General features: G+C 51.4%; 1 protein-coding gene across 1 annotated transcript; it reads right to left on the bottom strand.

Annotated features, from left to right (window-relative positions):
* Positions 1 to 3,558: 3,558 nt before the first annotated feature.
* On the bottom strand, positions 3,559 to 14,945 carry LOC105486926 (queuine tRNA-ribosyltransferase catalytic subunit 1). The gene is made up of 10 exons (XM_071086621.1): positions 14,669 to 14,945; positions 14,361 to 14,429; positions 14,124 to 14,262; positions 9,352 to 9,430; positions 9,117 to 9,232; positions 4,626 to 4,764; positions 4,290 to 4,365; positions 4,051 to 4,160; positions 3,878 to 3,965; positions 3,559 to 3,800 (listed from the first exon to the last, which is right to left on the bottom strand). Exons 1-10 carry the CDS (start codon positions 14,936 to 14,938, stop codon positions 3,648 to 3,650), a joined length of 1,239 nt encoding a protein of 412 aa, XP_070942722.1. The 5' UTR covers positions 14,939 to 14,945; the 3' UTR covers positions 3,559 to 3,647.
* Positions 14,946 to 27,136: the final 12,191 nt, after the last annotated feature.

The raw sequence follows: 27,136 nt of genomic DNA, 5'->3' as shown, positions 1-27,136 counted from the left end.
GAAACCCCGTTTCTACTAAAAATACAAAAAATTAGCCAGGCGTGGTGGTGCGTGCCTGTAATCCCAGCTACTCCAGAGGCTGAGGCAGGAGAATCGCTTGAACACAGGAGGTGGAAGTTGCGGTGAGCCGAGATCGCACCACTGCACTCCAGCCTGGGCAACAAGAGCAAAATTCCATCTCAAAAACAAATAAACAAACAAACAAAAAACGTTGAGGAAACTCTTCATGTACTGAAGTATAAATAATATGAGATATACTAAGAAGAAAAAACAAGCAAGGTACAGAATTGTGTGTGAAGGATGCTGACATGCATGAAAACCATATGTACACATGGAAAATTGCTGGAAAATACACAAACTGATAAAAGCAGTTGCACTTTCGATGTGATTTGAATTGTGGATTATATACATGTATTACTTTTTCACTTTTTTTTTTTTTTTTTTTTTGAGACAGAGTCATGCTCTGTCGCCCAGGCTGGAGTTCAGTGGCCGGATCTCAGCTCACTGCAAGCTCCGCCTCCCGGGTTCACGCCATTCTCCCGCCTCAGCCTCCCAAGTAGCTGGGACTACAGGCGCCCGCCACTTCGCCCGGCTAGTTTTTTGTATTTTTTAGTAGAGACGGGGTTTCACCGTGTTAGCCAGGATGGTCTCGATCTTCTGACCTCGTGATCCGCCCATCTCGGCCTCCCAAAGTGCTGGGATTACAGGCTTGAGCCACCGCGCCCGGCCTTTTTTTTTTTTTTGAAACAAGAGTCTTGCTCTATTGCCCAGGCTGGAGTGCAGTGATGCAATCTCAGTTTACTGCAACCTCTGCCTCCCAGGTTCAGATGATTCTCCTGCCTCAGCCTCTCAAGTAGCTGGGACTACAGGTGCATGCCACCATACCAGCTAATTTTTGTGTTTTTAGTAGAGACGGGGTTTCACCATGTTGGCCAGGCAGGTCTCAAACTCCTAACCTCAGATGATCCACCCTCTTGGCCTCCCACAGTGCTGGGATTGCAGGTGTGAGCCACCGCGCTTGGACTTTTTTTTCTTTTCTTTTTTTGAGATGGAGTCTTGCTCTGTCACCCGGGCTAGAGTATAGTAGTGCGATCTCGGCTCACTGCAACCTCTGAGTCCTGGCTTCAAGCGATTTTCCTGCCTCAGCCTCCAGAGTAGCTGGGATTACAGGCATGTGCCATCACGCCCAGCTACTTTTTGTATTTTTAGTAGAGATGGGGTTTCACCATGTTGGCCAGGCTGGTCTTGAACTCCTGACCTCATGATCTGCCCTCCTTGGCCTCCCAAAATGCTGGGATTACAGGTGTGAGCCACCACGCCCGACCTTTTTTTTTTTTTTTTTTTGAGATGGAGTCTCGCTGTCTCTCAGGGTGGAGTGCAGTGGTGCAATCTTGGCTCACTGCAACATCCATGTCCTGGGTTCAAGTGATTCTCCTGCCTCAGCCTCCAGAGTAGCTAGGACTACAAGCACGTGCTGCCACACCCAGCAAATTTTTGTATTTTTAGTAGAGATGGGATTTCACTGTGTTGGCCAGGCTGGTCTCAAACTCCTTGACCTCAAGTGATCCGCCCGCCCGACTGGCCTCTCAAAGTGCTGGGATTATAGGTGTAAGCCACTGCACCTGGCCTACTTTTTCCATTTCAAAAACTTCATTTTTGAAAAGCACTGGTTTTTGTTTTTGAGACACAGTCTCACTCTGTTGCCCAGCCTGGAGTGCAGTGGTGCAATTGCGGCTCATTACAGCCTCAACCTCCTGAGCTTCAGCGATCCTCCCACCTCAGCTTCCTCAGTAGCTGGGAACACAGATGCACACCACCTGTATTTTTTGTAAAGATGGAGTTTTGTCATGTTGCCCGGGCTGGTGAAGATCACTAGTTCTGTAACTGATCATATCTGGCTTAGATCCTGGACCTGTTTATCTACTGATTACCATGGTCTGAATGTCTATAGACCAGCCCCTACCCGCTCACCCACCACACCAAGATTAATATGTGGAAACATGATTCCCCAACATTGGTAACTGGAGGTGGGGCCTTTGGAAGGCGATTAGGTGATTAGGTGAATGGGATTTGTGCCCTTATGTATTTTTTTTCTTTTCACAAACCTGCTGAGTGTCTCAGTGTGCCCTTATAAAAGAGACCCCAGAGAGCTGCCTTCCGCTACGTGAGATTAGAGAAAAGATCGCCATCTAGGAAGTTTGCCCTCAACAGACATTGAATCTGCTGGTACCTTGATCTTGAATTTCCCAGCCTCTAGAACTGTGATAAATCAATTTCTGTTGTTTATAGCCACCCAGTTGATGGTATTTTGTTATATATAGCAGCCAGAACGGACTAAGAAAGTGACAGTGACCATGTAACTTCATTCCTCTGCACCTCAGTGTCCTCCTCTGTAAAATGGAATACGACTGACTGTACATGCAACATTAAGTTGCAAGAATAATCAACTTGATGATTATAGACCTGGCATGGCAGCTCCAGATCAAGGCTACAGTGAGCCATGTTTGAACCAATGCACTCCAGCCTGGATGACAAAGCGAGACAGTCTCAAAAAAAAAAAAAAAAAGAGGCTGGGCACTGTGGTTCACGCCTGTAATCACGCTTTGGGAGGCCGAGGCAGGCAGATCACTTGAGGTCAGGAGTTTAAGACCAGTCTGGCCAACATGGTGAAATCCCATCTCTATTAAAAATACAAAAATTAGGCCGGGCGCGGTGGCTCAAGCCTGTAATCCCAGCACTTTGGGAGGCCGAGACGGGCGGATCACGAGGTCAGGAGATCGAGACCATCCTGGCTAACACAGTGAAACCCCGTCTCTACTAAAAATACAAAAACTTAGCCGGGCGAGGTGGCGGGCGCCTGTAGTCCCAGCTACTCGGGAGGCTGAGGCAGGAGAATGGCGTGAACCCGGGAGGCAGAGCTTGCAGTGAGCTGAGATCCGGCCACTGCACTCCAGCCTGGGTGACAGAGCGAGACTCCGTCTCAAAAAAAAAAAAATTAGCTGGGCATGGTGGCACACGCCTGTAGTCTCAGCTACTGGGGAGGCTGAGGCAGGAGAATCATTTGAACCTGGGAGGCAGAGGTTGCAGTGAGCAGAGATCCCACCACGGCACTCCAGCCTGGGTGACAGAGCGAGGCTCAGTCTCAGAAAAAAAAAAAAAAAGGAAAAAAAAAAATAAGAGATTAAGCCTCATATCTATGAGTCAGACTAGGAGTGTATGCCTTAAAGTCAAGATACCATTTCTTTGATGGTGATGATCTTGGGCAAGTTCCCTCCCTTCTCTGGGCCTGCTTCCTCAGCCGCAAAAAAGGAGAGGCCAACAGTACCTCCCTCCAAGGTGGTTGGGGGGCCTGGGCCCCAGGAAGCAGGTGGCAGCTCTCACTCTAGGGGCACGCCTCACACGCTGGGCACTGGCAGGTGGTTTCCAGCTATCCGCTGCTGCCACAGTGATGTGTTATGATTGGTGACAAGGGGAGATATTCCACTGCAGTGACGCTCAGACCGAGAGGGGGACCCAGAGAGGCCACCTCCCCAAAAAGACACAGACACACTCTGTAAGTTACAATAAAAAAAAAACCTTCCAAAAAGAAATCCTCCAATATCTTCCGGCCCCTCCCTCCCTCTCTCCCTCCCTCTCCCAATGCCAGGTCAGCCCAGTGTGATTCCCACAGAGGCCAGAGCATCGGTGGCCCAGGTGGGACAGAGGGTGGGATCCCCGTACATGGTGCCCATGAAGTCCCGCACGAAGTCCGGAAAGCGCTTCTCCACAATGCTGGTGCGGACGGCGCTCATGAGCTGCAGCTGCGGGGAGGGGCGGTCAGCGTGGGGCATATGCACCTAGGACACCCCCACCCGCCCTGCCCCAGGCGCTGGCTCACCTGGTAGGCGATATTATGGACCGTGAGGTGGTGCAGTGCGGCCGTGTTGTCGCTGTGCAGCAGTGCGTGCAGGAAGGCGCGGCTGTGCCTGTCGAGCGGCAGGGGACAGCTCAGCACAGCCGGGCCCTGTCCCCTCCATGCCCTGCCCCAGCTCCCAGTACCATCCTGCCTACTTTTGGCACGTGGGGCAGGTGCACTCCGGGTTTATGGGGCCGAAGTCCTTCTCGAACACCTTCCTCCTCAACTGCAGGTTCCCAGTAGGCACCAGGGCAGAGCCAAAGCGCTGCGGGAAAGGAAGAGCGGGAAAGGGGGTCACCCAGGGCTTCCTTCTCCCCATCCCCCCAACCCCTAACTTTGCCTCCCTAGTCCCCCACCCATCTCCCACCCTGACCTCCTTCTGCCAGAGCCTCACCGCTGTCCGTGTGGGGAAGACGCAGTCGAACATGTCACATCCAAGAGCCACGCAGACTACCAGATCAGTGGCATAGCTGGGGTTGCAGCCATGGCGGGAGGGGGCAAAGAACCTCAGGGGCTTCCCAGGACCCCTCCCAACCCTCACACTGCCCCAGACTGGGCCATATTCCCTCAGAATGGGACATATTCCCCAAGGGACAGCCATGTCTTCCTAGTCTCCTCAGATCAGAGCTGTGTCCGTTTCCCCCAAATGCCACCCCCCCAAGCAGGGCAGAGGGTCCCCAGGAATCCACTCCCCACAGGTAGGTCTCCGGCTTCCCTATCCACAACATACCCGACCCCCATCAGATATCGGGGCTTGTCCTTTGGCAGCCGAGAGGTGCTCAGCGCCACCATCCGCCAGAACTGCGACTTGCTCTCACCCCCACTCAGGCCCCCGATGGCGAAGCCAGGCACGTCCCGCTTGGTCATCTCTGAGGGTACAGGGTAAAGTGAGGGCTACAGAAGAGGAAATGTGCCTGGTCTACAATCCCAGAACAGACCCTGCCCAGACTTCCAGAGTCGCTCAGGGAGAGAGTCAGAGAGACAGACAGACAGAGAGACAGATAGAGGCAGAGGCAGAGACGGAGACGGAGACGGAGAGGGAGATGGAGGAGAGGGTCCATCAGTCTGTCTGTCTGTCTAGGGGCTGGGACTGCTGCTGATCTCAGCTAACATTTATTGAGTGCCTGCTGTATGCAAGACCCTTTTCTTCAGTCCTCAGAAGAGGCACAGCCCACAGTCCCTCAGCTAAAACTGTTGGAAGCAAATGTGTTTCGGAATTTGGAATTTTCTGGATTTGAGAACAGTAAATGTCCCACATGCTGAGTAACAACAGCTGTCAGGTCAGGCGCAGTGGCTCACACCTGTAATCTCAGCACTGTGGGAGGCCGAGGCAAGCAGATCACTTGAAGTCTGGTGTTCAAGACCAATCTGGCCAACATGGTGAAACCCTGCCTCTACTAAAAACACGAGAAGTAGCCAGGCATGGTGGTGCATGCCTGTGGTCCCAGTTACTCAGAAGGCTGAGGCAGGAGAATTGCTTGAACCTGGGAGGCGGAGGTTGCAGTGAGCCAAGATCTCGCCACTGCACTCCAGCCTGGGCAACAGAGCGAGATTCTGTCTCAAAAAAGAAAGAAAGAAAAAGGACCAGGTGCAGTGGCTCACGCCTGTAATCCCAGCACTTTGGGAGGCCAAGGCAGGCAGATTAGAAGGTCAGGAGTTCGAAAGCAGGCTGACCAAGGTGGTGAAACCCTATCTCTACTAAAACATAAAAATTAGCTGGGCATGGCCGGGCACGGTGGCTCACGCCTGTAATCCCAGCATTTTGGGAGGCCAAGGAGGGCGGATCACGAGGTCAGGAGATCAAGACCGTTCTGGCTCACACGGTGAAACCCCATCTCTACTAAAAACACAAAAAATTAGCCAGGCATGGTCGCGGGCACCTGTAGTCCCAGCTACTCAGGAGGCTGACGCCGGAGAATGGTGTGAACCCGGGAGGCGGAGCTTGCAGTGAGCCAAGATCGCGCCACTGCACTCCAGCCAGGGCGACAGAGCGAAACTCCATCTCAAAAAAAAAAAAAAAAAAAAAATTAGTCCAGCGTGGTGATGGGTACCTGTAGTCCCAGCTACGCAGGAGACTGAGGCAGGATAATCGCTTGAACCCGGGAGGCGGAGGTTGCGGTGAGCTGACATCACCCCACTGCACTCCAGCCTGGGCGACAGAGCGAGATTCCATCTCAAAAATAAAACAAAACAACAACAAAAAAACACCCCCAAAAAACACCCAATAGCCTGTCATCAAACACTGTAATATTTGTGCAACAAGATATGTGAAGACTTGGTGGGGGAAGGGGAGTGAGAGCATTAGGACAAATACATAACACATGCAGGGCTTAAAACCTAGATGACCACCATGGCACATATACAGCTATGTAACAAACCTGCACGTTCTGTACATGTATTCCAGAACTTAAATTTTTTTTTTTTTTTTGAGACAGAGTCTCGCTCTGTTGCCCAGGCTGGAGTGCAGTGGCCGGATCTCAGCTCACTGCAAGCTCCGCCTCCCAGGTTTACGTCATTCTCCTGCCTCAGCCTCCTGAGTAGCTGGGACTACAGGCGCCCGCCACCACGCCCGGCAACTTTTTTGTATTTTTTAGTACAGACGGGGTTTCACCGTGTTAGCCAGGATGGTCTCGATCTCCTGACCTCGTGATCCACCCGTCTCGGCCTCCCAAAGTGCTGGGATTACAGGCTTGAGCCACTGCACCCGGCCTTTTTTTTTTTTTTTTTTTTGAGATGGAGTTTTACTCTTGTTGCCCAGGCTGGAGTGCAGTGGCGTGATCTTGGCTCACTTCAACCTTCGCCTCCCGGATTCACGTGATTCTCCTGCCTCAGCCCCCTGAGTAGCTGGGATTACAGTAGCCTGCCACCATGCGCGGCTAATTTTCTGTATTTTTAATAGAGACAGGGTTCCGCCATGTTGGGCAGGTTGGTCTCGAACTTCTGACCTCAGGGGATCCGCCCACCTCAGCCTCCCAAAATGCTGGGATTACAGGCATGAGCCACCACACCCGGCCAAAGTAAAATTTTAAAAATAAAAATAGGCTGGGAGCGTGGCTCACGTCTGTAATCCTAGCACTTTGGGAGGCCGCAGCAGGTGGATCATGAGGTCAGTAGTTAGAGACCAGTCTGGCCAACATGGTGAAACCCTGTCTCTACTAAAAATACAAAAATTAGCCAGGCATGGTGGTGGGTGCCTGTAATCCCAGCTACTCGGGAGGCTGAAGCAGGAGAATCGCTAGAAACCAGAAGGCAGAGGTTGCAGTGAGCCGAGATGGCGCCACTGCACTCCAGCGTAGACAACAAGAACGAAATTCCATCTTGAAAAGTAAAAAATAGGCCGGGCGCGGTGGCTCAAGCCTGTAATCCCAGCACTTTGGGAGGCTGAGACGGGCGGATCACGAGGTCAGGAGATCAAGACCATCCTGGCTAACACGGTGAAACCCTGTCCCTACTAAAAAATACAAAAAACTGGCCGGGCGAGGTGATGTGCGCCTGTAGTCCCAGCTACTCAGAAGGCTGAGGCAGGAGAATGATGTGAACCCGGGAGGCAGAGCTCGCAGTGAGCTGAGATCCGGCCACTGCACTCCAGCCTGGGCGACAGAGCGAGACTCCATCTCAAAAACAAAAGGAAAAAATAAATAAAAATAAAAATATGTGAAGACTTATAACAACTGGGATAAAAAATGAGGGATCCAGGTTAGCGATGCAATGAGTTGCAAATTTTTTAGGGCATTCTAAGTTTTTTCTTTTTTCTTTTTTTTTTTGAGACAGGGTCTCACTGTGTTGCCCAGACTGCAGTACAGTGGTGTCATCATAGCTCACTGCAGCCACCAACCTCTGGGCTCAAGTGATCCTCCCTCCTCAGCCTCCCAAGTATCTAGGATCACAGGCATGCACTCCCATGCTTGCGTGCTAATTTTCTTTTTTTCTTTTTTTTTTGAGACAGATTCTTGCCCTGTCGCCCAGGCTGGAGTGCAGTGACATGATCTCAGCTCACTGTAACCTCCACCTCCTGGGTTCAAGCTCTCAGCCTCCTGAGTAGCTAGGATTACAGGTACCCAGCACCATGCCTGACGAATTTTTGTATTTTTAGTAGAGACGGGGTTTCACCATGCTGGTCAGGCTGGTCTTGAACTCCTGGCCTCGTGATCTGCCCGCCTTGGCCTCAAAGTACTGGGATTACAGGCGTGAGCCAGCGCACCTGGCCCAATTCTCTTTTTTTAGAGACAGGATCTCGCTATGTCGCCCAGACTGGTCTCAAACACCTGGCCGCAAGCAATCCGCTTGCCATGGCCTCCTAAAGTGCTGGGATTCCAGTGTGAGCTATGGCACCAGGCCAATGTTCTGGATTTTAGACTTTCACTCTGAGGACCTGGATGACAGAGAAGGGGCTGCAGAATTGTACTATTGTTCAACTTGCCTGAAACAAGAAGAAACTGGGGCCTGCAGGGCTTAAACCACTAGTCCAAGGCCACATATGCCAAAGGCTGGATTCAAACCTGGGTCTGGCCTCCAGGCCAGACTGCACTCCAGCTCACTGCACTCCAGCATGAGCAACAGAGTAAGACCCTGTCTCAAAAATAAATAAATAGGACGGGCACGGTGGCTCACGCCTGTAATCCCAGCACTTTGGGAAGCCAAGGTGGGTGGATCACAAAGTCAGGAGTTTGAGACCAGCCTGGCCAATATGGTGAAACCCCGTCTCTACTAAAAATACAAAAATTAGCCGGGCGTGGTGGCAGGCGCCTGTAGTCCCAGCTACTCAGGAGGCTGGGGCAGGAGAATGGCGTAAACCCGGGAGGCGGAGGTTGCAGTGAGCCAAGATCGCGCCACTGCACTCCAGCCTGGGCGACAGTGGAAGACTCCATCTTAAAAAAAAAAAAAAAAGGAAAATAAATAAATAAATAAATAGGCCGGGCGAGGTAGCTCATGACTATAATCCCAGCACTTTGGGAGGTCGAGGAGGGTGCATCACCTGAGACTCCATCTCAAAAATAAAACGAAAACAAACAAACAAAAAAACCAGAAGACTATTAACTACTGGAATCACGGCCATTCTCTCAATACATTCTACTGCACATGGCCTGAGAGCCTTCGCTTTGGCTATTTTTTCTAGCACAGTGCCCTTCCACCCATTAGCAATCCAGTTCCACCATGTGCCAAGCCCATGTGGGGACCTCCTCGATGGCCAAGCCCTGGGTCTGCCAGCGCACGACTCTACCTTCAAGGCAGGTGGCCCGGAGATCTGCGTCCAGCCCACCCTGGATAATGGCGAAGAGGTTCTGCTTGTCCGGCTGCTGATGGGCTGCAATGCACCGGTCCAGCCAGCGGATTGACCTGCAACAGGGCCCCAGTCACAAGCCCCAGGGGCCTGGTGAGGGGGTAGGAGACAAGGCTACAGGGACCAGGATCCCCTCCCCCCACACATCCCCCACATGCACACAGCATGTACACACCTGTACATGGCCTCCTCCACACGTGGCCCAGTCACGGTGCTGCTGACCACGTCATCCAGCTGCATGATGATGTCTGAGCCTGATGGTGAGATGGGGGCAACATCACTGGGAAAGCCCGCAGTGCTTGGGGAAAGCCTCCTATCACATGGGTTCAAGTTGGACTTCCCCAAGAGCATCCCCCCATTCCCCGTCTTGCTAACTCCCACGTGGCTTTCCCAGTCTGTTCAAACAACAGCCAGAAGGAGCTTTACAAAATGTGCGTTTGTTCCTGTCTCTCCCCAGCTTAAAATCCTATCCTGTTACACAAAATAAAATCCTAAAATGTACAAAGGGATTCCTTGCTATGTGGCGTGCCACAGCAAGACCAGGAAACCAAACTTCCATCAGCAGGGCTCTGCTGGCTGGGCGCGGTGACTAGGCCTATAATCCCAGCAATTGGGACACCGAGGCAGGCAGACTATCTGAGATCAGCAGTTCAAGACCAGCCTGGCCAACATGGTGAAACCCCATCTCTCCTAAAAACACAAAAATCAGCCAGGTGTGATGGCACGTGCCTGTAGTCCCAGGGCTTGGAAGGCAGAGACAGGAGAATCGCATGAATCTGGGAGACGGAGGTTGTAGTGAGCCAAGACTGTGCCACTGCACTTCAGCCTGGATGACAGATCAAGGCTGTGTCAAAAAAAAAAAAAAAAAAAGATTAAAAAAAAAAAGCCAGGTGCAGTGGCTCACGCCTGTCATCCCAGCACTTTGGAAGGCTGACCCAGGTGGATCATTTGAGGTCAGGAGTTTGAGACCAGCCTGGCCAACGTGGTGAAACCCCATCTCTACCAAAAATACAAAAATTAGCAGGACGTGGTGGTATATGCCTGTAATCCCAGCTACTCAAGAGGCTGAGGCAGGAGAATCGCTTGAACCCAGGAGGCGGAGGTTGCAGTGAGCTGAAATCACACCACTGTACTCCAGCCTGGGCAACAGAGCGAGACGCAGTCTCAAAAAGAAAAATAAAATAAAGTGCTAAGATTATAGGCATGAGTCACTGCGCACAGCATAGTGGTTTAGTGACATAAAATGAAACCTGATGACCTATAATCCACACACTTTGGAAGGCCCAGGCAGAAGGATCACTTGAGCCCAGGAGTTCGAGACCGGCCTGGGCAACACAGAGAGACTCTATCTCCATTATTAAGAAAATACTCGGGAGGCTGAGGCAGGAGAATGGCGTGAACCTGGGAGGCGGAGCTTGCAGTGAGCTGAGATCCGGCCACTGCACTCCAGCCTGGGCTACAGAGTGAGACTCCGTCTCAAAAAAAAAAAAAATAAAAATAAAAAAATAAAAAAAAGAAAATAAACAGGCCAGGCACAGTGGCTCAAGCCTGTAATCCCAGCACTTTGGGAGGCCAAGACGGGCAGATCACGAGGTCAGGAGATCAAGACCATCCTGGCTAACACGGTGAAACCCCGTCTCTACTAAAAAATACAAAAAACTAGCAGGGCAAGGTGGCAGGCGCCTATAGTCCCAGCTACTCAGGAGGCTGAAGCAGGAGAATGGCGTGAATCCGGGAGGCGGAGCTTGCAGTGAGCCGAGATCCGGCCACTGCACTCCAGCCTGGGTGACACAGCGAGACTCCGTCTCAAAAAAAAGAAAAAAAAAGAAAATAAACAGATGAAACAAATTAAAATAAAAAAGAACAGGCCAGGCGTGGTGGCTCGCGCCTGTAATCCCAGCGCTTTGGGAGGCCAAGGTGGGCCAATCACTTGAGATCAGGAGTTCCAGACCACCCTGGCCAACATGGTAAAACTCTGTCTCTATGACAAACACAAAAATTAGCCGGACATGGTGGCGTGCACCTGAAGTCCCAGCTACTCAGGAGGCTGAGGCAGGAGAATTGCTTGAACCCGGGAAGCAGAGGTTGCAATGAGCCGAGATCACGCCACAGTACTCTAGTCTGGGTGACAGCAAGATTCGGTCTCAAAAAAGAAAAAAAGGGGCCAGGCACGGTGGCTCACACCTGTAATTCCAGCACTTTGGGAGGCCAAGGACCAGCCTGGCCAACATAGTGAAACCCCATCTCTACTAAAAATATAAAAACTAGCCGGGTGTGGTGGTGGGCGCCTGTAATCCCAGCTACTCGGGAGGCTGAGGCAGGAGAATTGCTTGAACCCAGAAGACAAAGGCTGCAGCCAACACAGTGCCACTGCACTCCGGCCTTGGCAAAAGAGACTCTGTCTCAAAAAAAAAAAGAAACAAGAAAAAATGGGCGGGGCGGGGCGGCTCATGCCTGTAATCCCAGCACTTTGAGAGGCCGAGGTGGGTGGATCACGAGATCAGGAGATCGAGACCATCCTGGCAAACATGGTGAAACCCCATCTCTACTAAAAATACAAAAAAAATTAGCCGGGTGTGGTGGCGGGCACCTGTAGTCCCAGCTACTCGGGAGGCTGAGGCAGGAGAATGGCGTGAACCCAGAAGGCGGAGCTTACAGTTAGCTGAAATGGTGCCACTGCACTCCAGCCTGGGCAACAGAGCAAGACGCCATCTCAAAAAAAAAAAAAAAAGAAAGAAAGAAAAAATGGGAGCCGGGCGCGTTGGCTCACGCCTGTAATCCCAGCACTTTGGGAGGCCGAGGCGGGCAGATCGCTTGAGGTCAGGATTGAGACCAGCCTGGCCAACATGGTGAAACCCTGTCTCTACTAAAAATACAAAAAACTAGCTGGGCGTGGTGGCGTGCACCTGTAATCCCAGCTACTTAGGGGGCTGAGGAGAATTGCTTGAGGCCAGGAGGCAGAGGTTGCAGTGACCTGAGATTGTGCCACTGTACTCTAGCCAGGGTGACAGAGTGACACTCTGTCTTAAAATAATAACTAAAAAGGCCAGGCGCGGTGGCTCACGCCTGTAATCCCAGCACTTTGGGAGGCCGAGGCGGGCGGATCACAAGGTAGGAGATCGAGACCATGGTGAAACCCCGTCTCTACTAAAAATACAAAAAATTAGCCGGGCGCGGTTGTGGGCGCCTGTAGTCCCAGCTACTCGGGAGGCTGAGCCAGGAGAATGGCCGGAACCCGGGAGGCGGAGCTTGCAGTGAGCCGAGATCGCAACACTGCACTCCAGCCTGGGCGACAGCGGGAGACTCCATCTCCAAAAAAAGTAAAAAAATAAATAAAATAATAATACTTAATAAAAATAAATAAACATAAAAAAATAAACTTACAGGCCAGGCACGGTGGCTCACGCCTGTAATCCCAGCACTTTGGGGGGCCAAGATGGGTAGATCACTTGAGGTCAGGAGTTTGTAACCAGCCTAGTCAACATGGTGAAACCCCATCTCTACAGAAAATACAAAAATTAGCTGGGTGTGGTAGCGGGCACTTGTAATCCCAGCTACTCGGGAGGCTAAGGCAGGAGAATTGCTTGAACCAGGAGGCAGCTGTTGCAGTGAGTCGTGATTGCACCTAGGCCTCCCAAAGTGCTGGGATTACAGGCAAGAGCCACTGCACCCAGCCCGGGGCTTCTTTTCTAATAGGGGCTTTTGTTATAGGGGCGTCAGTCATGAATCTAAGAAGAAAAAATATTTCTTCCTCCCTACAGCATCAATTTATTAGAATGATGAGGGGAAGAGAGGTGTTGACCCTGTGTTGCCGTGGTTCTTTACAAGGTTGAGAAAATGTTAACCGTCTTTATCAAGAAATGGGGATACTGGGCCGGGTGTAGTGGCTCACACCTATAATCCCAGAACTCTGGGAGGCTGAAGCAGGTGAATCACCTGAAGTTAGGAGTTTGAGACCAGCCTGGCCAACATAGTGAAACCCCGTCTCTACGAAAAATACAAAAACTAGCTGGGCATAGTGGCAAGCAGTTGTAATTCCAGCTACTCAGCAGGCTGAGGCAGGAGAATCACTCAAACCCAGGAGGTGGAGGTTGCAGTGAGCAGAGATCACACCATTGCACTCCAGCCTGTGTGACTCTGTCTCAAAAAAAAAAAAAGGCCCAGCGTGGTGGCTCACGCCTGTAATCCCAGCACTTTGGGAGGCCGAGGCAGGTGGATCACCTGAGCTCAGGAGTTCGAGACTAGCCTGACCAACATGGAGAAACCCCATCTCTACTAAAAATACAAAATTAGCCGAGCGTTGTGGCGCACGCCTGTAATCCCAGCTATTTGGGAGGCTGAGTCAGGAGAATCGCTTGAACCTGGGAGGCAGAGGTTGCGGTGAGCCGAGATCGCACCACTGTACTCCAGCCTGGGCAACAAGAGCGAAACTCCTCCTCAAAAAAAAAAAAAGGAAGGATATTGAGGATATGGGAGGAGCCTAATGCCTCCCCAATCCTCTTGTTGCCACCATTATTTCAACAGGTATTTGTACAATTAATTTGTTTTTTAAATTTATTTTTTTGGTAGAGACAGGGTCTCCCTGTATTGCCCAAGCTGGTCTCCAACTCCCGGCCTCAAGTGATCTTCCCACCTCAGTTTCCCAAATTGCTGGGATTACAGGCATGAGCTTCTACATCCAGTCTTAATTTGCTGAGAGAAAAATTGCAATAATAATACTTAAGCTACTACATGGCTGGCATGGAGATTTACGACATCATCTCATATGTACTTGTCAACAATTCTACCAAAGACCTGCTACTATTTACCCCCGCTTTGAGTTGGTTCAACTGAAGCTCTGCGAGGAGTGACCTGCTCAAAGCCACACAACACCTAAAGAACAGGCCCTGTGTCACCTTCACCCCCTGACAGACAGGGTAAGGGGGCGGCTCCCCAGGGTCCTCTCACCCAGCGCGTTCTGGATCTGCACGGATTTCTCCGGGCTCAGCAGGGTCTCACTGCCGTCGTAGGGAGAGCGGAAGCGGACGCCCTCCTCCGTCACCTCGGACAGAGACACCAGTGACACCATCTGGAAACCGCCGCTGTCCTAAGGGAAACCCCACGGCAAGGCTGTCAGGGGGTGGAGATGGGGGACCCCTCACTCCAGAGAAGGGCCCTAGGACGCCGGCTCTCTCCTCAGCTCACCGTTAGCAGATTATGTGGCCAATTCATGAAGCCGTGGAGACCGTTGGCTTTCTGGATCAGTTCGGGTCCCTGGGTTGATAGAAGAAAGTGTCAGGTTAGGGGTGACAGCGTCCCTGGGGGCCCTTCTTGAGAGACAGAGCTGGCCAGCTTTAGTCCCCGCTGCTCTTTCACGCCCAGCACAAGGCCTGGTCATGGGGGGGCGCTCAATACGGCTGGTCGATTGACTTTGGGAGGAGTGTCCGGGCCTGGAGGACGCTCCATGGCTCCCCACGCCTCGCCGCCTCCCCGCGCGGGCAGAGCCCACCCACCGGCCTTAGACCCAGATGGTAGGTATTGCCCAGGCAGATGCGGCAACCCAGAGCGTCCAGCTGCTCTGTCGTGATGCCCTTCATGGTGGCCTGCGTGCCCACTGGCATGAACACAGGAGTTGCCACTGTCCCATGAGGCAGCCGCAGCTCGCCTGCCCGGGCCCTGGAGCGGCTGCATTCGGCCACCAGCCGCATGATCCGTGGGGCCGACTCCAGGGAAGCCTGGGTGGCTACTCCCGCCATCTTGACTGTCGGGACCACGTGGGCCATACCACACAGTGGGCGGCGCCATGTTGGCTGCTGTCACGTGACAGCGCGACCCCGTTCTGGAGCCCGGGAAAGCGTCGGGGGACCATGGCAACGGATTTGAACCCCTGGTCCTGACTGGGCGCCCACTTAATTCCTACCCGCAACACGCTAAAGCGAAGAATCAAAATTGCGCTGGGAACGAATCCCATCCCTAGCACTTTCGAGCTACAATCAGAGAATCTCTTAGCCATAATTTTCTCTTGCATAAAATGTGGCGAATTACAGCATCTCGGCATAAAGACGTTTTAAGGATTGAATAAAGATGATGTATAGATCTTTACACAGTGCTTGGCCCAGGCTGCAGTGAGTTATTGGTGGCGCTTTTGTTGCATCTTGTTCATTGCTTTGTACCAAGAGATTAGTACAGGACCGGCCGGGCGCGGTGGCTCAAGCCTGTAATCCCAGCACTTTGGGAGGCCGAGACGGGTGGATCACGAGGTCAGGAGATCGAGACCATCCTGGCTAACACGGTGAAACCCCGTCTCTACTAAGAAATACAAAAAAAAAAAACTAGCCGGGCGAGGTGGCGGGCGCCTGTAGTCCCAGCTACTCGGGAGGCTGAGGCCGGAGAATGGCGTGAACCCGGGAGGCGGAGCTTGCAGTGAGCTGAGATCCGGCCACTGCACTCCAGCCTGGGCTACAGAGTGAGACTCCGTCTCAAAAAAAAAAAAAAAAAAAAAAAAAAAAAGAGATTAGTACAGGACCTAGCACATATTAAGGGTTCAGTTAGCATTAGTTTATTCAATAAAAGAAGGAGGCTGGGTGCAGTGGCTCACGCCTGTAATCCCATCAATTTGGGAGGCCAAGGCGGTAAATCAGTTGAGCCCAGAGGTTCGGGACCAGCCTGGGCAAAATAATGAGACTTCGTCTCTACCAACGAAACAAACAAAAAATTTAGCCCGGCACGCTGGCGCCCTCTGTAGTCTGAGCTACTTGGGAGGCTGAAGCGAAAAGATCACTTGAACCCAGGAGACAGATGAGGCCGTGAGCTGTGATCATGCCAGTGCACTACAGCCTGGGCGACACAGTGAGACCTCCTCTCAAAAAATATAAAAATTAAATAAGGAATCCCAGATTTATAGAAGAGGCTAAGGCTCAGAACCTGGCCACAATTATTCTTTCATTCATTCAGTGTATACCTATATATACATACCCGACTAGCGCCAGACTCTATGCAGCAAGGGGAGGAAGGGTCGCAGATTTATTGAGTGGTGGTTGTGTTCCATTTATTATAATAATAAATAGGCCGGGCGCGGTGGCTCAAGCCTGTAATCCCAGCACTTTGGGAGGCCGAGGCGGGTGGATCACGAGGTCAGGAGATCGAGACTATCCTGGCTAACATGGTGAAACCCCGTCTCTACTAAAAATACAAAAAACTAGCCGGGCGTGGTGGCGGGCGCCTGTAGTCTCAGCTACTTGGGAGGCTGAGGCGGGAGAATGGCGTGAACCCGGGAGGCGGAGCTTGCAGTGAGCCGAGATCACGCCACTGCACTCCAGCCTGGGAGACACAGCGAGACTCCGTCTCAAAAAAAAAAAAAATAAAAATAATAATAATAATAATAATAAATAAAGCCGGGCACAGTGGTTTTCTCCAATAATCCCAGCATTTTGGGAGGCTGAGGAGGGTGGGTCATTTAAGGCAAGGAGTTTGAGACCAGCCTGGGAAACATAAGAGACCCGGTCTCTACAAAAGTAACAAAATACTAGACCAGAGTAGTGATGTGAGCCTGTAGTCCCAGCTACTTGGGAGGCTGAGACAGGAAGATCACTTAGGCCTGGAAGGTTGAGGCTCATGAGGCTGCAGGGAGCTGTAATCTTGCCACTGCACTCCAGCTTGGGTGACAGAGTGAGACTTTGTCTCAAAAACAAAACAAAACAAAACATAATATATAACTATATAACCCCCGGCAGGCGCAGTGGCTCAAATCTGCATTACCAGCACTTTGAGAGGCCAAGGCAGGAAGTGCACTTAAGGCCAGGAGATTGAGACCAGCTTGAGTAATATAGCGAGACCCCGTCCGTACAAAAAATTTAAAAATTGGCTGGGTGCAGTGGCTCACGCCTGTAATCCCAGCACTTTGGTAGGCCAAAGCAGGCAGATCATGAGGTTAGGAGTTCAAGACCAGCCTGGCCAGCAGGGTGAAACTCTGTCTCTACTAAAAAAACAAAAATTGGTTGGGTGAGATGGCGAGTGCCTGTAATCCCAGCTACTCGGGAGGCTGAGATAGGAGAATCACTTGAACCTGGGAGGCCGAGGTTGCAGTGAGTTGAGATTGCACTACTGCACTCCTGCCTAGGTGACAGAGCAAGATTCTGTCTTGAAAAAAAATAAAAATAAAAAATTAACCAGGTGTGGCTGGATGCAGTGGCTCTCGCCTGTAATCCCAGCACTTTGGAAGGCCAAGGGGGGCAGATCATGAGGTCAGGAGATCAAGAGCATCCTGGCTAACACTGTGAAACCCTGTCTCTACTTAAAAATACAAAAAATTAGCCGGGCGTGGTGGTGGGAGCCTGTAGTCCCAGCTATTTGGGAGGCTGAGGCAGGAGAATGGCATGAACCCCGGAGGTGGAGCTTGCAGTGAGCGGAGATCGCGCCACTGCACTCCAGCCTGGGCAACAGAGTGAGACTCCGTCTAAAAAAAAAAAAAAAAAAAAAAATTAACCGGGTGTGGCTGGGTGCAGTAGCTCACACCTGTAATTCCAGCACTTTGGGGGGCCGAGGCGGGCGGATCACCTGAGGTTGGGAGTTCAAGACCAGCCTGACCAACATGGAGAAACCCTGTCTCTAGTAAAAATACAAAATTAGCCGGGCATGGTGGCACATGCCTGTAATCCCAGCTACTCGGAAGGCTGAGGCAGGAGAATTGCTTGAAGCCAGGAGGCAGAGGTTGCAGTGGGCCACTATCACGCCATTGCACTCCAGTCTGGGTAACAAGAGCAAAACTCCATCTAAAAAAAAAAAAATTAAAAATATTAACAGGGTATGGGCCAGGCGCTCACACCTGTAATCCCAACACTTTGGGAGGCCAAGGTGGGTGGATCACTGGAGGTCAGGCGTTCAAGTCCAGCCTGGCCGATATAGTGAAACCTCCCCTTCACTAAAAAAATTAAAAAATTAGCCAGGCGCGGTGGCTCAAGCCTGTAATCCCAGCACTTTGGGAGGCCGAGACGGGCGGATCATGAGGTCAGGAGATCGAGCCCATCCTGGCTAACACGGTGAAACCCCGTCTCTACTAAAAATACAAAAATCTAGCCGGGTGAGGTGGCGGTGCCTGTAGTCCCAGCTACTTGGGAGGCTGAGGCCGGAGAATGGTGTAAACCCGGGAGGCGGAGCTTGCAGTGAGCTGAGATCCGGCCACTGCACTCCAGCCTGGGCGACAGAGCGAGACTCCGTCTCAAAAAAAAAAATAAATAAATAAAAAATAAAAAAAATTAAAAAATTAGCCAGACATGGGGGTGCATGCCTGTAGTCCCAGCTACTCGAGAGGCTGAGACAGGCGAATCGCTTGAAGCCGGGACGCAGAGTTGAGTTGAGATCGCGCCACTGCACTCCAGCCTCAGGCAACAGAGCGAGACTTCATCTCAAAAATCAAAAACAAAAGCAAAAAAAAACCAAAAACATTAACATGGTGTGGTGGCATGCCCCTGTAGTCTCAGCTACTCGAGAAGCTGAGACAGGAGGATCACTTGAGCTGAAGAGTTGGAGGCTGCAGTGAGCTATGATCCGGCTACTGTACACCAGGCTGGGCAACAGAGTGAGACTCAAACCCTAAAAAAAGATAATAATAATATACAATATTATATAGTAATTGTTATCATTACAACTGGATCTGATGTCTATCCTGGCCAGCAGATAGCGCTATTGTCCCAGAAGACGTCCTTTCAATTGTCAAACTGGGTTACTCTGGCCAAGAGGGTGTCTCCAAGAGCCTCAAGCCTCCTATCCTGTAAGAAAGGATAAGGATGTCAGTTGCCCAGAGGGTGGGGCATCCTTAGTAAGGCCACACCTGGAAGATACCCCTGACCACCAGCAAGGCAACCTCAGGGCCTTTGCACCTGCTTTTGTCTACAACACTCATCCTTTCTTTACTTTTTCTTTTCTTTTTCTTTTTTTTTTTTTCTTTTTTTTTTTTTTTTTTTTTGAGACGGAGTCTCGCTCTGTCGCCCAGGCTGGAGTGCAGTGGCGCGATCTCGGCTCACTGCAAGCTCCGCCTCCCGGGTTCACGCCATTCTCCTGCCTCAGCCTCCCGAGTAGCTGGGACTACAGGCGCCCACAACCGCGCCCGGCTAATTTTTTGTATTTTTAGTAGAGACGGGGTTTCACCGTGGTCTCGATCTCCTGACCTTGTGATCCACCCGCCTCGGCCTCCCAAAGTGCTGGGATTACAGGCGTGAGCCACCGCGCCCGGCTCTTTTTCTTTTTTTTGAGACAGAGTCTCACTCTGTTGCTCAGGATAGAGTGCAGTGGCACAGTCTCAGCTCACTGCAACCTCCACCTCCCGCATTCAAGTGATTCTCCTACCTCAGCCTCCCAAGCAGCTGGGATTACAGGTGCCCGCTGCCATGCCTGGCTAATTTTTTTTTTTTTTTTTTTTTTTTGAGACAGAGTCTCGCTCTGCTGCCTAGGCTGGAGTGCAGTGGCATGATCTCAGCTCACTGAAAGCTCTGCCTCCCAGGTTCATGCCATTCTCCGGCCTCAGCCTCCTAAGTAGATGGGACTACAGGCGCCCACCACCACGCCCTGCTAACTTTTTGTATTTTTAGTAGAGATGGGGTTTCACCGTGTTAGCCAGGATGGTCTTGATCGTCTGACCTCGTGATCCGCCCGCCTTGGCCTCCCAAAGTGCTGGGATTACAGGCGTGAGCCACTGCACCCAGCCTTTTTTTTTTTTTTTTTTTTTTTTTTTTTTGAGATGGAGTTTTGCTCTTGTTGCCCAGGCTGGAGTGCAATAGCACGATCTTGGCTCACTACGACCTCTGCCTCCCAGGTTCAAGTGATTCTCCTGCCTCAGCCTCCTGAGTAGCTGGGATTACAGGCATGTGCCACCACACCCAGCTAATTTTTTTGTATTTTTAGTAGAGACAGGGTGTCTCCATATTGGCCAGGCTGATCTTGAACTCCTGACCTCAGGTGATCCGCCCGCCTTGGCCTCCCAAAGTGCTGGGATTACAGGTGTGAGCCATCACGTCCGGCTATTTCTTGTTTTTAGTACAGATGAGGTTTCACCATGATGGCCAGGCTGGTCTTGAACTCCTGACCTCAACTGCTGGGATACAGGTGTGAGCCACCGTGCCCAGCTAATATTTTTATTTTTCAAAAACGTTTACCAGGCACAGTGACTCATGCCTGTAATCCCAGCACTTTGGGAGGCCAAGGTGGGTGGATCATATGACCCCAGGAGTTAGAAACCAGCCTGGGCAACATGGCAAAAAAAAAAAAAAAAAAAAGTTAAAAAGTTACCCATAATTCCAGCTACTTGGGAGACTGAGGCAGGAAGATTGCAACAGCGCCTGGCCAATATGTGTTTAAATCTGCTTCTTGCCAAGCCTTCTATCTCATTCTGATGCCCACTCAAGTTTCAGAACCACTGTTTTTCACTCTTGGCTGCACATGGAATTACCTGTGGAGTTTTTTGTTTTTGTTTTTTTTGTTTTTTTTTGAGACAGAGTTTCGCTCTTGTTGCCCAGGCTAGAGTGCAATAACGTGATCTTGCCTCACCGAAACCTCCGACTCCCAGGTTCAAGCGATTCTCCTGACTCAGCCTCCCTAGTAGCTGGGACTACAGACAAGGGCCACCACGCCCAGCTAATTTTGTATTTTTAGTAGAGACGGGGTTTCTCCATGTTGGTCAGGCTGGTCTCAAACTCCTGACCTCAGGTGATCCACCCGCCTCGGCCTCCCAAAGTGCTGGGATTACAGGCGTGAGCCACTGCACCTGGCCGATCATCTCTTTAAAAAAGAAAGAAAGAAAAAAATCTATGACCCAGTCATCAGTTTTCTTTTGTTTTTTGTTTCAAGCCTCAAGGAATTTCTGTGTGCAGCCAATGTTGCCGCTCTGTGGTTTAGGTTTCAAAAACTGCATTTCATTATCTTATCCAATGTGAGCCTCTTTCCTTTCTGGGTGAACTTCTCTTGGAGCTCTGACCTGCTTGGTTATCGGAAGCTTCCGGAATGTTGGAGGGAATCCTCTGCATTTTAGAATGCAATCACCATGATTGGATGAATGGCTGATTGGATTAAGGGTTGCCTGGATTTGCTGTTCTGAAGCTAGTATAACCCCTGCTTTTCTTGGCCACCTAACACCTGACCCCCATCATACTCCCCTGCATTGAGAGAATGTCATTTCTGTTAAGGCTAAGTCTGCCTTTCCATAGAAGTTATAATTGACAGTTACATTCCCAGCCTGCCCTGCCGCCAGGCTGCACAAGCTCAGGTTCTGCCATTCACAATTTGGATCAAAAGCCAGTGGTAAGGAGAAACAGGCCCTTGGGCTAGAAAACACTAGGGACAGGGGTTGGAGGCAGCTACATCCATGCTACAGAGATTCATGAAAATAAGAACAGTTTATATCAAAACTGAAGCTACACTCAGGAAATTTATAGGTGGTTGCACATCTGGTGTCCAGCCACAGTAATCCTTGTGGCATCAACTACACTCTCTGTACTTAGTCATTGTGACAGAGGCTTCTTCACTGGGCTATGTCTGGGGTGGGCGTTGGGGTACCATCACTGGCTGTGTAGCCCCCAATACTGGTTCTCTGCCCTTCCTGGAGATCACGGTGCCCCTTGACATTCTTTATTACACACTTTTCAAGCATAGACAAATGTACAGAGAATTGCATAGTTATCACCTTGTAACCAATGACCCGGCTTCAACAATTATCAACAAGAGGCTTAATCCACCCACTTAAAAAATATAGCCGGGCGCGGTGGCTCACGCCTGTAATCCCAGCACTTTGGGAGGCCGAGGCGGGCGGATCACAAGGTCAGGAGATCGAGACCACGGTGAAACCCCATCTCTACTAAAAATACAAAAAATTAGCCGGGCGCGGTTGTGGGCGCCTGTAGTCCCAGCTACTCGGGAGGCTGAGGCAGGAGAATGGCGTGAACCCGGGAGGCGGAGCTTGCAGTGAGCCGAGATCGCGCCACTGCACTCCAGCCTGGGCGACAGAGCGAGACTCCGTCTCAAAAAAAAAAAAAAAAAAAAAAAAAAAAAAAAAATATATATATATATATATATATATATATATTCTAGTCCGGATGCAGTGGCTCACGCCTATAATTCCAGCACTTTGGGAGGCTGAGGCAGGTGGATTGCGTGAGCCCAAGAATTGGAGACCACCCTGGGCAACACGGCGAAAACCTCGTCTGTACTAAAAATAAAAAATTATACGGGCGCAGTGCTGCACACATGTAATCCCAGCTACTCGGGAGGCTGAGGCAGGAGGATAGCTTGAGCCCGGGAGGTGGAGGCTGCAGTGAACTATGATCGCACCACTGCACTCCAGCCTGGGCGACAGAGCAAGACCCTGTCTCGAAAACACTAAAAATAAAATTATATACATACATACATATATAGAGAGGTCAATGTGTTCAGTAGGACAGGATAGTCAGGGCTGGGCTCACTGAGAAGGTGGGATTTAAGGCCTGAAAGTAGGATGGAGGAGTCATGCCGAATCGGAGAGAGCATTCCCGGCCTTGGGAACAGTTAACAGCAAAGGCCTGGAGGTGGGAATGTGTCTGGATTGTCAGCTGTGCAGCACAGAGGTCAGTGGGGCTGGAGGCGAGCAGATGAGGGTGTGGAGGTGAGGGCACAAAATCGTGGGAAGCCTCGGGTTTTCCTCTGAGCTGGATGAGACAGTAGGGCTTTGTCAGTCAGCGTGGAAGGAAGTGGGTTCTAACTATCACCAAGAGATAAACTGGGGATAGGGCGCAGCGGAGGCTTAGTGGCCCCTGTTGGGAGAGCTGGGGGCGCCGTGAGCCTACAGCTAGAGGCGGTGCTTGGTGTGCGGCTTCAGCACGGTGGACAGCGCCATAGGCGTTGCCTGGAGACCAGGAAAGCGGCCGATCAGGGGGCGGAGCCTGCGTAAACGTCCTATGAGAAGCTGCGCGCTCCACGCAGTGGCACACTCTGTGAGGGCGGGGCCGGCGAGTGCGGCCAATTAGAAGAGTTTGTTGCCGGGCGTGGTGACGCTTGTCTGTAATCCCAGCTACTCAGGAGGCTGAGGCGGGGGAATTGTTTGCACCAGGCAGTCGGAGGTTGCACTGAGTGAGCGGAGATGGCGCCACTGCACTCCAGCCTGGGCGACAAAGGGAGACTCCGTCTCCAAAAAAAAAGGTTGCTGACAACCCCAGGACGAAGAGAATTTATACACAGGGCGGGGCCTGCGAAATCCCATCTGGAGTCGGAGCTTGTTAATTGCGCAAGGAAGGAAGGAAGGCGCGGTGGGCACCCGGAGCCTAGGGACCAGCGGAAAGTTTGGAAGCGGTGGTTTGCAGCTGTTGGGCCTGGGGCGGTTTCCGCGCTCTTCACATGGAGGCTTGCGCAGCATCCCAGGTGCGTGACCGGGGATGTCAGATCCCCAACCTTGCCTTCTCTGGGATCGCCCGCGACTGCTCAGGGGAGCCCCCAAATAGGGGACTATGTGGTTGGCTGAGGTCCTGGGTCCAGAATACGGACTTCTGAGCACTGACTGAGGAATACAGAACATTTGGGAGAAGGGAGTTAGGGGTTTTGCTGAATGAAATAAGGGTCCTTGGAACTCTGAGTTTGGGTGGTCATTTCGGTAGCCTGGAGGATTTCTCCAGTTTATTCATCGGACGTGTGTGAACTGCCCTTCTGTGACATTGCCATCCACCTACTGCCCCGTTGGCAAGCAAGATGACCTTAGGCGCCAGATCTTTTGGGAAGACAACCGCACTGGCCCAAGAGTTGGGAGTTCATGGACTTCTTGGTTACTCCGTGGAGAGAATGATCGTCTCCCTGAGAATGAGATGGGCCCCTTTTCTTTGACATACCGTTTTTAACCCTCGAGTCTGGGAGCGCTTCCCTTATCAAAACCAGTGTACTCGGCCGCAAAAATCACTGTAAACCTCAGCTCTGATGTTCCAGAACTCAAGCCTCTTGTGGTCTCCAGGGCCCCTATTCTCACCTCTCCCACACACCCACTCAGCTAAGCAACCAAAACAACTGTACTGAGGCGCAGTGGCTCACAACTGTTAATTCTAACACTTTGTGAGGCCGAAGAGAGGAAGCTTTGAGGCAGGAATTGGACACCAACCTGAGACCCTGAATCTATGAAGAAAAACAAACATTAGCCAGGCAGTGTGGCCTGTAGTCCTACTCAGGAGGATGAGTGAGCCATGATGGCACCACTGCACACCAGACCAAGACCCTGTCTAAAAAATACTGTTTCAGCAGGGCGCGGTGGCTCACGCCTGTAATCCCAGCACTTGGGGAGGCTGAGGCAGGCGAATCACAAGGTCAGGAGTTTAAGACCAGCCTGGCCAACATGGTGAAACCCTGTCTCTACTAAAAATCCAAAAATTAGCCAAGTGTAGTAGCAGGTGCCTGTAATCTCACTCAACTACTCGGGAGGCTGCGGCTGAATAGCTTGAACCTGGGATGCTGAGGTTGCAGTAAGCTGAGATCACTCCACTGCACTCCAGCCTGGGCAATAGAGCCAGACTCCGTCTAAAAAAAAAAAAGTTTCGTTGGCCAGGCACAGTGTGGCTCACGCCTGTAATCCCAGCACTTTCGGAGGCCAAGGCGGGTGGATCACGAGGTCAGGAGTTTGAGACCAGCCTGGCCAGCATGCTGAAACCCCATCTCTACTAAAAATACAAAAAATTAGCCAGACACGGGGTGGTGCACGCCTGTAATCCCAGCTACTGGGGAGGTCGACCCAGGACAATCACTTGAACCCAGGAAGCGGGGGTTGCAGTGAACTGCGATCATGCCACTGCACTCCAGCCTGTGCGAAAGGGCAAGACTGTCTCAAAAAAAAAAACAAACAAACAAACAAAAAAAAAAACCGAGGCTGGGCGCGGTGGCTCAAGCCTGTAATCCCAGCACTTTGGGAGGCCGAGACGGGCAGATCACGAGGTCAGGAGATCGAGGCCATCCTGGCTAACACGGTGAAACCCCATCTCTACTAAAAAAAATACAAAAAACTAGCTGGGTGTGGTGGCGGGCGCCTGTAGTCCCAGCTACTGGGGAGGCTGAGGCGGGAGAATGGCATAAACCCGGGAGGCGGAGCTTGCAGTGAGCCGAGATTGCGCCAGCACTCCAGCCTGGGCAACAGAGCGAGACGCTGTCTCAAAAAAAAAAAAAAACAAAAAAACAAAAAAAAAGAAAAACAAAAATTAGCTGAGCATGATGGCACACACCTGTAGTTACTGCTTCTCGGGCGGCTGAGGCAGAATTGCTTGAACCTGGGAAGCTGAGGTTGCAGTGAGCCGAGATCGCTCCACTGCACTACAGCCTGGCGACAGAGCAAGACTCTGTCTTAAAAAACAAAGCCTGGCGACAGAGCAAGACTCTATCTTAAAAAATAAATAGCCGGGTGTGGTGGCTCACACCTGTCATCCCAGAACTTTGGGAGGCCGAGGCAGGTGGATCACCTGAGGCCAGGAGTTCGAGACCAGCCTGCCTAACATGGAGAAAACTTGTCTCTACTAAAAATACACTATTAGCCAGGCGTGGTGGCACATGCCTGTAATCCCAGCTACTCAGGAGGCTGAGGCAGGAGAATCGCTTGAACCCGGGAGACGGAGGTTGTGGTTAGCTGAGATCGTGACATTGCACTCCAGCCTGGCCAACAAAATAAATAAATAATATTCTTGGGAAGCCTGAAAGGGCCTGAGGTCTTCCCAGGTCAGAATCCACCCATGGCTCCCCACTGCCCTTAGAAAGCACTCCTGTGCCTGGCCCTCCACTTGGGGGCCCTCAAGATCCCACTGACCTCCAGTCTCATTTCCCAGCATTCCTTCATTTTGCATCCAAAATGCTCTACCCATCTGACTTCAGCTTCTTCAAGCCCATCCTCATACCCCAGCTGAATTTTTGCTCAAGCTATTCCCTCTGCCTGGCCTCCCCTTCACTTCCTAACACTCCTGGGTCCAACTCACCCATCCTTTCTCACCTGAGGGGATACCCTTGACAAGGCACTCCCTGTCCCACTGTGACACAGCCCTCTTTGTGCCTGTAAGAGCCATGTGGGTTGAGAGCAGGTTCCCAGCAACCAGCACCAGACCTGACATGTAATCACCACCCAATAATAAACAGGACAGCAGGGCACAGTGGCACTGTCATCCCAACCACTATAGGGAAGCTGAGTTGCTTAAGGTCCAGGAGTTTGAGACTAGGCCGGGCGACCCACCTCTGTAAGAAAAGTAGTCAGGTATGGAAGAACAGCCCTGTAGTCCCAGCTACTCCAGAGGCTGTGACAGGAGGATCGCTTGAGCTCTCAGGAGTTCAAGACAGCAGTGAGCTATGATGATGCCACTGCACTTCAGCCTGGATGACAGAGCAATATCCTTTTTATTTTTTTGAGATGGAGACTTGCTCTGTTGCCCAGGCTGGAGTCCAGTGGCATGATCTTGGCTCACTGCAAGCTCCGCCTCCTGGGTTCACACCATTCTCCGGCCTCAGCCTCCTGAGTAGCTGGAACTACAGGCGCCCATCACCATGGCCAGCTAATTTTTTTTTTGAATTTTTTGTATTTTTAGTAGAGACATGGTTTCACCATGTTAGCCAGGATGGTCTTGATCTCCTGACCTCGTGATCTGCCCGCCTCGGCCTCCCAAAGTGCTGGGATTACAGGTCTATCCTGTCTCTCTTAAAAAAAATGAACGAACGCATGTTGAGTGAATGAAACAATGAACACATGAAGTCTCCATTTATTCTGGGATGGGTTAGAGTGAGCCTCTGAGCCTGCCATCAGGCTGGCTGAGTTGTTGCCCAACATTGTATCCAGCGGTCTCAGGCCCGTGCAGTGCACAGCCAGCATGGGGCTCACAGCTGCAGCTGGAATCCAGAAGCTGCCACCTCTGCTGCAAAGGCCAGGCCTAGGCGGTCCGGGTACATGCAGTAAGTCCTTGGGGCAGGGTCAGCCCTACTGACTACACAAGCAAAGTTTGTGGTGAGACAAGGGGTGT

Source organism: Macaca nemestrina, chromosome 20 (genome assembly GCF_043159975.1).
Source record: "Macaca nemestrina isolate mMacNem1 chromosome 20, mMacNem.hap1, whole genome shotgun sequence".
In the NCBI taxonomy this organism is placed as follows: Eukaryota; Metazoa; Chordata; class Mammalia; order Primates; family Cercopithecidae; genus Macaca; species Macaca nemestrina.
The sequence above is the reverse complement of the archived record's forward strand: the minus strand, read 5'-3'. Positions and strand labels throughout refer to the sequence as shown.

What these genes read in the sequence shown, in the direction of transcription:
- LOC105486926 (XM_071086621.1), bottom strand. Translation starts at nt 14,938, where the DNA reads ATGGCCCACGTGGTCCCGACAGTCAAGATGGCGGGAGTAGCCACCCAG. An exon ending in GCAGATCCAGAACGCGCTGG is followed by an intron (nt 9,431 to 14,123) that starts GTGAGAGGACCC and finishes TCTCACCATCAG; the next exon opens with GCTCAGACATCATCATGCAG. An exon ending in GTGGAGGAGGCCATGTACAG is followed by an intron (nt 9,233 to 9,351) that starts GTGTGTACATGC and finishes GCCCTGTTGCAG; the next exon opens with GTCAATCCGCTGGCTGGACC.